The following is a 12,540-nucleotide window of genomic DNA, read 5'->3' on the forward strand; positions in this document are numbered from 1 at the left end:
TGATTATTGGACAGAAACACCACATTAGGCCTCATTCTGATGCAGGGGTGTACATAGAAATCATAGGGCCCCACAGCAGAAGTTCTAATTTTTCTCCCCCTCCCCCCAAAAAAAAGCTTCATATTTGGCGGGGTCACAGAAGAGCATATCCCACAACTTTGCAGGCCTTACAAAGTAATTTTCCTCCATTTGAAGCCCCTAAGTTGCCCTCTTATTGCCTGCATAAACTATGATGCCAACAATAGTGTCCCCCCAAACACAGTATGATACTCCCACAGTTAATTCTTCCACATTTCCCTCCACACACACGGTATAATGACCATCTTCCACAACACTCCCTCCACCGGCAAAGTATGGTGACCCCAACACAGTTTGAAGCCTCAATTGTGATTACCACACAGCCCTCCAGAAAGTATAATGGCCCCCACATCCCTCCACTCAGTATGATGGCCCCGACACAACCCTCCAAACAGTATAATGGCCCCACATAGCCCTGCAAACAGTATAATGGAGTCCCCACATACACTTGCAAACACTATAATGGCCCCCACAGAGTCCTGCAAACAGTAAAATCACTACACATAGTCTTGCATATAGAATAATAGTCCACATAGCCCGCCATATAGTATAATGGCCCCCACATAGTCCACCATATAGTACAATAGCCTCACATAGTCCTCAATACAGAATAATGGTCCACATAGCCCTCCATATAGTATAATGGTCCCCACATAGTCCTCCATACAGTATAATGGCCCCACATAGTCCTCCATACAGTATAATGGGCCCCACATAGTCCTCCATACAGTATAATGGGCCCCACATAGTTCTACATACAGTATAATGGCCCCATATAGTCCTCCATGCAGTATAAAGGCCCCACATAGTCTTCCATACAGTATAATCGGCCCCACATAGTCCTCCATACAGTATAATGGCCCACATAATTCTCCATACAATAGTCCTTCATACAGTATAATGGGCCCACATAGTCCTTCATACAGTATAATGGGCCCCACATAGTCCTTCATACAGTATAATGGGCCCCACGTAGTGCTCCATACAGTATAATGGGCCCATATAATTCTTCATACAGTATAATGGCCCCAAATAGTCCTCCATACAGTATAATGGGCCCCACATAGTCCTCCGTACAGAATAATGACCCCACATAGTCCTCCATATAGTATAATGGGCCCACATAGTCCTCCATACAGAATAATGTCCCCACATAGTCCTCCATACAGTATAATGGGCCCACATCATTCTCGATACAGTATAATGGGCCCACATAGTCCTCAATATTGTATAATGGGCCCCACATAGTCCTCCGTACAGTATAATGGCCCTACATAGTCCTCCATACAGAATAATGGCCCCACATAGTCCTCCATACAGTATAATGGGCCCACATAGTCCTCCGTACAGTATAATGGCCTCACATAGTCCTCCATACAGTATAATGGGCCCCATATAATCCTCCATACAGAATATTGGCCCCACATTGTCCTCCGTATAATATAATGGGTCCACATAGTCCTCCATACAGTCTCCATACAGTATAATGGGCCATGGACCCCACATAGTCCTCCATATAGTGTTATGTGCGATACATAGTCCTCCATATAGTGTTATGGGCTGTACATAGTCCCCCATATAGTGTTATGGGCTGTACATAGTCCTCCATATAGTGTTATGGGCTGTACATAGTCCCCCATATAGTGTTATGGGCTGTACATAGTGCTCCATATAGTGTACTGCCGCCAGTGGGGGTACACCACTGTTCAGACATCAGTAATTTTTCATGTACACAAGTAAAAACTGTCCAAGGGTCACCAGTGTTTTGGATCCGAGTTTTATCAGTGTTTGGTCAGTGTGTCAGGCATTACAGTGTTAATCACGGACAGCACACTGACTGCACACTGATGCCATCCGTAATAAACTTGTACAATAGACTTGTATTGATATTTTTCATCCATAACTCCAATAAAAAACTGACTCGAGTTATCTAACTATCATATCAGAGAAATCAGCTTCTTTTTCCTCCTGAACTAATCATTCACTTTAAATTCAGAGGTAAAATCTGTAAAATCTGTCTCCAGTGAATAAAGATTTTCATATTACTAAGATTGGAGATGACAGCTGGTGCTCATAAAGTTCTATGGAAAAATAAATCTTATCAATACCATCTGCCATTTCCTAGGTCAGTAATGTAACAATTTGTCTTCACTGAATACAGATTTTACCCGGGAATTGAGAATTTTGAGAATGAAAGATCCGTCCAGGAGGAGAAAGAAGCAGATTTCTCTGATAAGATAAATGACAAAGTTACTTATTTTCATGAGTAATATTGATTTATGAGGCAAAAATTAAAACAATGTCTACTCCTACAGGCAACATTCCCACGATCAGTATTCGGTGAGTTTTTGATGCTGCAGCATTTCTGCACTATAAGGTGAATTACGTTACTTGTGGGGGTTTTTTCATTGTGTTTTTGAGTGCTGATCTCCCGATGGTAGCCGTATGGAGGTCAGCGGCGCCGCCCGTCGGGGTACTTCTGCTACGAGCAGCCGGGAGATGACCGGCTAGTGACGGTCATCTCCCGGCTGCATTGCCGCTGACGTCCGTGCCGCAGATGAGCCGCTAACGGCCGCCATCTTGTTCTGAAATCCCACGTCACTGATTGGCCACGGCCGGACCAATCAGCGACGCGGGATTTCCGGGACAGAAGGACAGACAGACGGGATAAGCCGATTATATAGTAGATTTTTGTCTCTGTAATGAAACAGTGTTTTAGAGTCAATCATATCTGGCTGAGATCATAAAGCCGGTGCCCCATTGATTGGGCAGCATGCATCAGCTGTCAGGTTCACGTTAAGACAAATGTACACATCATTGTCTTTTCTTATATGCAAACAAGAGAGCGATTTTCATCATGTGCTGAATCCAATTTTCATCTGGTTCTGAAAGAGTTGGTGCAAATTGATCTACACGACCTGGTCCATCAGGCAGGACAGGAATCTGCTGAAAAAAGCCAACATGGCAGATATATTCTGAGAAGTTTTTTTTTCCTGCAGAGAAACGAATGTTCTTCCAACCAATGTAGGACAGTTTTTCGGCCCATATCTGTCTTTTGTATCTGGGAGTTGGGAGAGATGGAAGTCAGCCGACAGCTGTCTGGTGTTAATGAGCACCTCCAGTAGGGGGCCTGCACAGCAGCAACGATCAGCCTGCACAGCAGCAACGATCAGCCTGCACAGCAGCAACGATCGGCCTGCACAGCAACAAAGATCGGCCTGCACAGCAGCAACGATCGGCCTGCACAGCAGCAACGATCGGCCTGCACAGCAGCAACGATCGGCCTGCACAGCAACAAAGATCGGCCTGCACAGCAACAAAGATCGGCCTGCACAGCAGCAGAGATCGGCCTGCACAGCAGCAGAAATAGGCCTGCACAGCAGCAGAAATAGGCCTGCACAGCAGCAGAGATAGGCCTGCACAGCAGCAGAAATAGGCCTGCACAGCAGCAGAGATAGGCCTGCACAGCAGATCGGCCTGCACAGCAGCAAAGATAGGCCTGCACAGCAAGCAGAGATAGGCCTGCACAGCAAGCAGAGATAGACCTGCACAGCAAGCAGAGATAGGCCTGCACAGCAAGCAGAGATCGGCCTGCACAGCAGCAGAGATAGGCCTGCACAGCAAGCAGAGATCGGCCTGCACAGCAGCAGAGATAGGCCTGCACAGCAAGCAGAGATCGGCCTGCACAGCAGCAGAGATAGGCCTGCACAGCAGCAGAGATAGGCCTGCACAGCAGCAGAGATAGGCCTGCACAGCAGCAGAGATTGGCCTGCACAGCAGGAGAGATAGGCCTGCACAGCAGGAGAGATTGGCCTGCACAGCAGCAGAGATAGGCCTGTGCGACACCCCAGGGGTCTGGTTGCCGCAGTAATAGAGATATTATGTCTGAGAGCAAGTGGGAGGTTTCTCTGGTCAGGATCCCTAAGCATGCAACACGGTCCGCCCAGACCTGGGAGGGGAGGAATCTGCCCTTTTAAACTGGGTCTGGGGCGGGATTAGAGCAGTCAGAGCCTGGAGAGGGAAAGCAAGAACAGGAGCTCTGGAGGAGCAGTAGCAGAAGTCCAGGGGCTGGAGCTGAGCAGAGTTCGCCCTGGACGAAGATACTAAAGCCGGACACAGGAGTCCGAGGCTGTGGGGACTGATATACACCCAGCAGCAGAAACCAGCCGGCAGGGGATTCCAGGTCCTCTGGCCATAGAAGCCCGGAGGCTCAGTCACAGAGAAGGGACCAGCGCCGCCATCCAGGAGCGGAGGCTAACAGAAGGCCCCAAGTCACCAGCCATACGGGTGAGCACCACACGGTATACTCAGGGACGTGGGCTACTTGTAACCGCTGACAGCAAGGTAGCCAGGAAGAGTGCAGATAAACGGGGAGGCCTACAACTCCACCTGGCCAGGGGAACTCCAGCTTGCTCGCAGACTGACCAGGCCCCTTATACTAGCCAGTACTCCCGGGAGGGTCTGCCTTGTACCATCAGTAAAGACCCTGAACTGCACCACACGTCTCTGTGATTCCTTGTCGCACCAGCACCATCAGCACTGGGACCCTCACACCATCACTCCCATCATCTCTCACATTAGCTGCCCTGAGGCAATACTTCTCCCGTGGGGAGTCATCCCATACTCAGCTGCGCAAACAACATCAGCCTCAGCGGTCTGCAGCGCAGCGGCGGTCCCCACTGACCGCAATCCACGGGTGGCGTAGTCGGACAATTATAACACCAATAGACTGCCACTGGTTTGACCACCCTGGGCACGGACCGGGTCACCGCCACGGAGAACTACAACCCCCAGCGATCCGGTTCCGGGTATTCCCCCTGCACAGCAGCAGCAGCACAGGCCCAGGGGGCGCGTCAACTGCACAGCAGCAGAGATAGGCCTGCATAGCAGCAGAGATAGGCCTGCACAGCAGCAGAGATAGGCCTGCACAGCAGCAGAGATCGGCCCGCCATCTGGGTGGTGGACGGAGTCACTGAGCATTTGCGACCACTGGCTACATTAGGTGGGCATTCCTACAGGAAATCAAATGACCATCAGGAGCCGCCATAACTGCTATGTAACAGCAATATCTAGACACAGTGGAAAAAAATTATAATTTCAGCTGAAATGTTATGATTTTTGTGGTCTAACAGAAAATGATAACATATAGAAATCTAAGAACACTTTTTAAAGTGTGAAGCAATGAAATACTGAAAGATTAGAGGAAAGTTCAAATGACAAAGCCTGAGCCGAACCTGGAGGAGCCTCTGTAGAGTCAGTGATCACACTGGTTTCCGGGGCAGGAGCTGCACTCTGATTGGACAATAAAAGAACTGCTTTCACGTCATCCACGTTATATCCTGCGTTCAAGACAAAGGAATAGATGCATTATACAAAACATACAGAGGGGGAGAGGTAACACTACTGGAAAAGGGAATTACATTGTACCAATTGGGTTGACCCTTTCATTTCCCAAAAACCTTAAAAAATGAGAGGTGGAATCTGAATACTTTTTTACTAGCTCTTTTTCTTAAACACCACCCACATTGTATAGACAAACAGTCAAGAGGCAATTACAACCCTGGGCAAAATTAGGTTCCAGCCGTGTGTCACTTACTGGGCTGCTTGTTGCAGTTTTCTATCAGTTCTCTGTATGCTGAGCTCTGTATAAGCCCACCCATACCACTGAATGGTATCATTCTGTGAACAATGTGCATAGGCAGAAAGCTGCCAATCAGTGGTGGAGGTGGGGTTATGCAAAACTCATGAATATGACTGCAGGTAGTGATAATCTCCTGCTGATAAAAGCATGATTTTAACAAACCTAAAGCAAGCAGCCCAGTAAGTGACACATCACTGGAATCAGGGCCTCTACATTATACTGTTCTCAGATTAGGTAGCAAAACCTGATAATTGATTTCCTGTAATTAAGGCTGCTAAATTTGTCAAAATAAGACTTTTTTTATGCCTCCTTGGTAGTTCAGAGCCAATTGAATTGTCTCTGCAGACGTATCGTTAATGATATAATTAGCCAGAGAATATAAAAGCGCTTCACAGCAAGCAATTATAAAGAACGATATGCACATTGTTAAAAATAATGACAGCTGAGCGGAGCTCTGTTCCCGCACACCATTATTTGGCCTGGGAAGATGATATTCCCATCTGGGTTTGCAGATTGTTTACTAACAATAATGATTTGGTTTCAAAACCCGAAACAAGATTTGCTGTTCTTTTCTGAGCCACTAGACAAATGTTCAGGGATTAGTGGATGTCATGCAGTTAATAGAGTAAGCTCTGAGAACGGGTGTTTGTAAAGGGCACAGACCGGGCACATAGCGGCACAAGGTGTGCGGATAGGAGTGTCCCTCACAGCGTATGTGACATGGGACAAAAACTCCCCCGTTCTTAATTAACTTGTTGCATGCCATTGTTAAAAGGTTATTAGATAAATGTCCACTAAAGGCTCATGGGTGAAGTATTCTCTGCACGTATCCATCGTGTGATGATGACCCATATACCTGCACATCACAGGCTTATCTCCTCCGGGCGCACAGGAGCCGTCATATTGGACTCCCGCAGCTGCTCCCATACACATGAAATTGTTGGGTTCAGATGACTTTTGTATCAACTGCTATTTTTTCTGGATTAGGCTTTGTTCACACTAGCCTGTTAGCGTCTACCTTGTCCACTTGTTTTAGAATCTCCAAAAGACTGTAATTTATTAATAAAGAGGACGTTAAAGGGGTATTCCAATCTCAATAATGATTTCCCAATGAGTTCCTTATTTCGAGTTGGACATTTGCAGATACCTTCAGATGTTTCAGGGTTCTTTGTATAATTTCCTGGTTCCTTATTGTTTATCTTGGATTTCCATCAGAAAAAGCCACTGCTGTGATCCTGAAATGGTCGCCATACTTGTGCCGTGGCATCTGAGGCCACCTAGGCATCGCCATGGCTTATGCGCAGTAGCATGTGAGCCGCCTTATTATGCTGTACTCTGCAGACAGAGCAGAGCTTTGGGGGCAATGGGGCTATGTCTGACCAGCAAACATATCACTTGCATGCCTCAATTAAGTGGGATGTAGACCCTTTTGACTTGGGCAGTCTACACCCCAGACAACCTAAGGACCCCATCCCGCACTTAACCCACAGCTAGATCCAAACTTCCTGCAGTATTTCTACCTGCTGTGTAACAACTTTGCAGCTTTTTTCCAGAGTCACTGTAGATACTGGAGTGTATGTATCCTACCTCTTCTACACTTCCAGTTCTCTGCCCATAAGAATAGTGAGGTTTCCCCACCCTCCTCGGTCAGAAGCCCTCCTGATGCTACATACATTGAATAGCTGCAAGTGGAGAATCCAAGAACATGCAGAAATACATAAATGCAGAAAAACTGGAAGCGCCCATTAGTTCCTTATACGAAAGATGAGAAACAAAATAACTCACGGTTCATCAGAATCCCCATTGTCAGGCTGAAAATCACCATAAAGACCAGAATAATGGCGGTAATAATCAATATGGGGATGCGATTTGTCCGAAGTCTTCTGCTCTGTAGAGAAACTGAAGAAAGAAATATTATTATCAATTTACTACAGAGGTGGGTTCTTGCACTCAGCTTAATTCTTGCTCAGAAAATAACGCAATATATCTTTAGTAATTTAATAGACTTTATGCTGCTCTGGAGTCAGAATAATTATCTTTGAAATACTAAGACATTTTTAGCAAAGAGCTGGAAAAGTTATTTAAAAACCATAAATATCATACTCAGAAATATCCTAATTTGAGAGGGAACTTGGCAGCAATATTCACTATTCCTGCAGAGCCAGAGCAGGTAAAATATAGCAATATAGCCTTCCACATGGGTCAGACCGTTCATATTAAAGGTTTAGCCAGGACTATATTTTTTACTCTGGGCCTAAAGCCTAACAGTCAGGTAATTGATAACTACCTGCTTGTTCAACCCGACTGCTGACTCCTGCCGGCGACTCAGCTGTTCAATATCAACAGAGCAGCTCTTCCTCTTTCCATGCAACTCTGTGGACAGGGCTTGACTGCTGACATCATCCTGATTGACTGCTGATTCCCTGCTGCCTAACTGCGGGGAGCCAGCAGTTAATATAAAGTCGGCAATCACGCCCCATCAACAGAGCAGAGTGGAAGAGAAGCTGCTGCTCTGTCGACATGACGTCAGTAGAAGCCGCTGAATTACCAGCAGGAGCGGTCTGTGACATTGGTGCCAGGCACAACAGGCTAGTAGGTACCAACTACCTGACTTAATTTTTAGGCCCATAGTAAAAAAAAATAGTCCCGGATAAACCATTTAAGTCCTCAAGAAAGAAAGCGTTTTTCTTCAGAACTGCACTTTTTCTAATAGATGAGGGTGCTGCAGTAGGAATGCTCTTTTTTAACATATGCAGCATTTGCCAACTTGACAGCCATTAGTAGCATGGCGCAACACAGTGATCTATATTGTTTACACATATTTCACTTAAAAGGCAATCTGTCACTTGATGCATGCTGCCCAAACACGAGCAGCATGCGTCTGAGCCTGGCCGCATGTTTACAGCCAGATATATTATTTTCAACCATCGAGTTGGCAGCAGCTGCATCTGTATCTCAGTTTTCTCTTATAAGACATTTAAAGGGAACCTGTCAGACCAAAACATAAGCACTAAGCAGTGCTAAGGGTTCGGTTGCTACAGGGGTATTGCACCTCAACCAGAGGTGTGATATTCCACTCCCAGGTAAGGATGGAGTGTGGACCAGGGCTCAGTTAGCGGCACACATACATACACACACTCATTTCCGGGGGACAGCTCGACGGTGCTCCCATTTATATATATGCAGGCACAACTGACTATGTCCCTGACTGGAGTGGGGAGGGGGGAGAGAACCCAGTGATGTAGGAGCAGGAGGGGACGGTTTCTGGAGCATAGGAAGGAGCTCATTGGTTGCAGGTCACCTGAGCTCAGACACAGTAAAGTAGATAAAAGGTGGGGGCCATCTTAGGAGGGAGTTCGTTCAGTCAGTCAGAGCAGAAGGAGAGAGAGAGCTGACAGGGAGCTGCAGCTCAGCCTGAGCTCAGCTCCACGAGGCAGGCCTAGGGTGAAGGCCGGAGCCAGAAGGGAGAAGAGGAGAAGGAGAAGGAAGGAAGAAAGGTGGAGAGAAAGAGGAGTAGAAAGGCTCCAGAAACAAGGCAGAAGGGACCCTAAGAACCCACGAGATATCGGGTGAAGGGTCAGGCAGAATAAGGGTACCGGATTCCCAAGTTGGTGGAGGAAAATTATCCCTCAGCCAAAGACCGGAGGTCGTGATCATCTATTGGTGCGACCCCCTGCTACACCCACTAGGAAGGCACCACATAGGGTCAGGGAAACCGGCGACAGGTTTCACCAAGAGAAGGCCCGAGGCAGCCGGATAGAAGTGTGGTCACTGGTGGGGCACGAGAGGCCAGAGAAAGGATAAAAGGGGGTCCTGTGCCATATTCCTGAATTGCCTGGGGGTTGACCGAGCTCCTCACCTGGTGGACGCAGCACAGCTCGGGCAGTCATTGCCGGCAGAAGTGACTCGGATAACAACTGTGAGTAAAAGACCCTGGACTGCATCACTGACTCTGTGTGATTTATGCTGCGTCTGCACTATCACCCCCAGCATCCTATTACACTGCCCTGAGGCTATACTCTTCCCGTGGGGAGTTGTCCTATCCCTCTGCTGCACACCAACACCAGCCTCAGCGGTCTGCCTTGCAGCGGCGGTCATCCCTGACCGCAATCCACGGGTGGCATAGTCGGACATTCAAAAACCCTATAAATAGACTGCCACAGCATTTGGTCTACTACCCCCAACATTGCACTGAAGCTCGGTTCCGGGTGCCCCACGGCCCAGGGGGCGAGTCAAATCAGAGCCTGGTTGTATGATTGCAGCCAGGTATGTTTGATCGATCCAGCTGGGGACCATAGACAGAGATGAGCTACTCCAGCATGGCCCCCGGCCGGCTCCTTCCTGCTCCGATCCAGGGGATTGACAGGTCTCTTACACGTGTGTACATAAGGAGAGACCTGTCAATCAACTAGAGCAGGTCTGGCAATCATGCTGCCAGGCTCTGATTCATGCTGTCAGTGGTTTGGGCAACATGAATTGACTGATAAGTTTTCTGTAGTCCTACAATCACATTATTTCTCACAACGCACAGTAAGTTACAGTACTGGCAATATTAAACTATATGTGCCATGTGGTTAGCTTACATTCGGCCATGTATTGCCAAAGCGTAGAAAGCATTCTGCCCATGGTTTGGGCAGCATGAATTGCAGGCTGCAATAGTATCCTCTGAAATGCTCCGGCGTTTCAGAGAAAATGTACTTTGAATAGCCGGGACCATAGCCAGAGGATACTAGTCCAGCACCGCCCCTGACCAACTCTTCCCAGGGCTTCTAGAAGTGATTGATAGGTCTCTCCCTATTTACACGTGAGGGAGACACCTGTATATCACCTGCAGTGGGTCTGGGAAGGGCTGGCCGGACTCTTCTCTGGCTCCAGCCAGAGCTTCAAAGTACATTTCCTTTAAAACCCGGAGAGTTCCAGAAAATACTATTCCTGCCACCAGGATTTCTCTCATCACCAGGAACTACAGTCGCCTAATCCACTTGCATTTCAGTACAGAGCTGGTGGATGGGCCAGTGCTATATAAAAAAAGAAAGGAGCTGCTCCTTCATTTTCAGGATGTTCAGGGTCTCAGGGATCACAGACCCGCTAATCATAACTTTTTAAAATGGGAATATCAATTCATAATTTTTTGAGTATTTTTTTCAGATTCTCCTTCCCTTAACTATTGCCAAGTTACCCAATTAGTTTATTTCTAATAAAATAAAAATGTGCTTTTCAGATTCTTCTGGTAATTTACACTAAAGTTTTTTTTTAATTTTCTTAGTGAGTATAAAATAATCAGAACAAAATTTACCTTTGAGATTTTTTTTCTTACCGGTGCTGACCTGGCAGGAATGGTGGACAAAATCTCTTTCTGAAGAGGATCCTGTAGACAACAGCTCTGACACAGGGTCAAACACAAGGTTGCAGTACTTCGCCTGTCGCAGATAGAAAAACTCATGAGTGAGAGATTGAAAAGATGATATTGAGGGGCAAAGTGGAACATTTACCCTGTACTTTGTGAGAAGATTAGGAGTGCTATAGATATTACTCTAGATCTTTGGGGGGGATTACCTGCCTAATAACCATCTCCTTATTGGTGCTATAATATCAAATTGTCATTATAATGGCTTCTTCACATCAGAGAGGATACAGAATATGTGGCTGTATGTAAGACTCTTACAAAAGGAGATATTACTCTTTTCTTCATTTATAAAATAGATCCAATGTCTGACTGTACAGTTCTTGAGGATATGGAATTTCTACTTGTATCCACCTACATTTTGCTAAGTAACATAAGATGGTTGAAAAGATAAACTGCAAGTTCTTCACGTTTGTCCAGGAACGTGAAGCATTGCACACACAATGATTCTTAATATGATCACTCTGTGTGCACAGAATATCATGGTTGTTGGCAGCACATCTGTTTACACAGGACAGTGTGCTGCCGATAATAATGAATTAAATGCCGGCAAGAGCAATCCAATAATTCAACCAAAGAGTGTTTTGGTGATTGCCAGAATTTTTACACAAGCCAATAATTGGCCAACAAGCATTCAGATGATTCCTGATTGTTGGCTCATCTAATTGGTTCTTTAGCTAATGGAATATTGGACCTACCTTGCTTCCTTGCAGTTTCCCATTGAACATAACCTTCCTTTCCCATGTGTATGAGGGTATCTACCTTTTTTCTCAATGAACATTATACATACAGAACATATCTGTCCAGTGTTGAGGGCAAAAAGTAGATTTTAGTGATGGTCCAAAACACTACGAGTGCCTGTAGTTGTGCTTAGAGTAGTGTCCACGCATTTTACTGTTCTCACAGCTCCAAAAATCTAATTTCGGTTCTGTTTCCTATTTTCTAACTTTCATTAAGCTCTGTGATTTATTGCTTGGTTTTATCAGCTTTGGGCCAAGAATGTTTTCATTACATGAATGCCTTTGATGAAATAAAAAAATCCAGATTTCATGTACAGTACAAGAAGAAGAATGTTTTGACAGATACAACTTCTGTTCTAACTATTATGCTATTTCCAGTCTGCAGCCTGTCGGAGATCGGTGCCACACAGGGGGCGGCACAATGTAATGATTCCAAGACCCTTTAAGTTTTCGGTCGATGGGATTTCTTTTTTATCACCTTCAGCTGAGGGTTTTCTTATCCCATTTTGGGGCAGCTGCAATGTTTTTATAGCTTCTCACTGCATTACTTTGCGGTGCTGCAACAGTCAAAAAAAATAATTTTTGGCGTTTCTAGTTTTTTACTCATTACATCATCTACTGGTCAGGTTAATTAATTTTATATTTTGATTAATATTTTTATTTTATTTCCTTATTTA

At 45.9% G+C, this 12,540-nt stretch overlaps 1 protein-coding gene across 2 annotated transcripts in view; it reads right to left on the bottom strand.

Annotated features, from left to right (window-relative positions):
- The window catches only part of MFRP (membrane frizzled-related protein), a 94,414-nt gene that overhangs the window by 58,591 nt on the left and 23,283 nt on the right, over positions 1–12,540 (bottom strand). Inside the window, exons 3-5 of one of the 2 annotated variants that reach the window (XM_073657844.1) lie at positions 11,016–11,139; positions 7,505–7,618; positions 5,313–5,417 (exon numbers count right to left, since the gene is read on the bottom strand). In XM_073657844.1, the coding sequence (XP_073513945.1) occupies positions 5,313–5,417; positions 7,505–7,618; positions 11,016–11,139 (343 nt within the window). The remainder of the gene's footprint in view (positions 1–5,312; positions 5,418–7,504; positions 7,619–11,015; positions 11,140–12,540) is intronic. The other variant, XM_073657845.1, reaches the window with a different exon arrangement.

Source organism: Phyllobates terribilis, unplaced genomic scaffold (assembly GCF_046119375.1).
Source record: "Phyllobates terribilis strain yellow unplaced genomic scaffold, ASM4611937v1 Scaffold_12__6_contigs__length_324123572, whole genome shotgun sequence".
Taxonomy (NCBI): Eukaryota; Metazoa; Chordata; class Amphibia; order Anura; family Dendrobatidae; genus Phyllobates; species Phyllobates terribilis.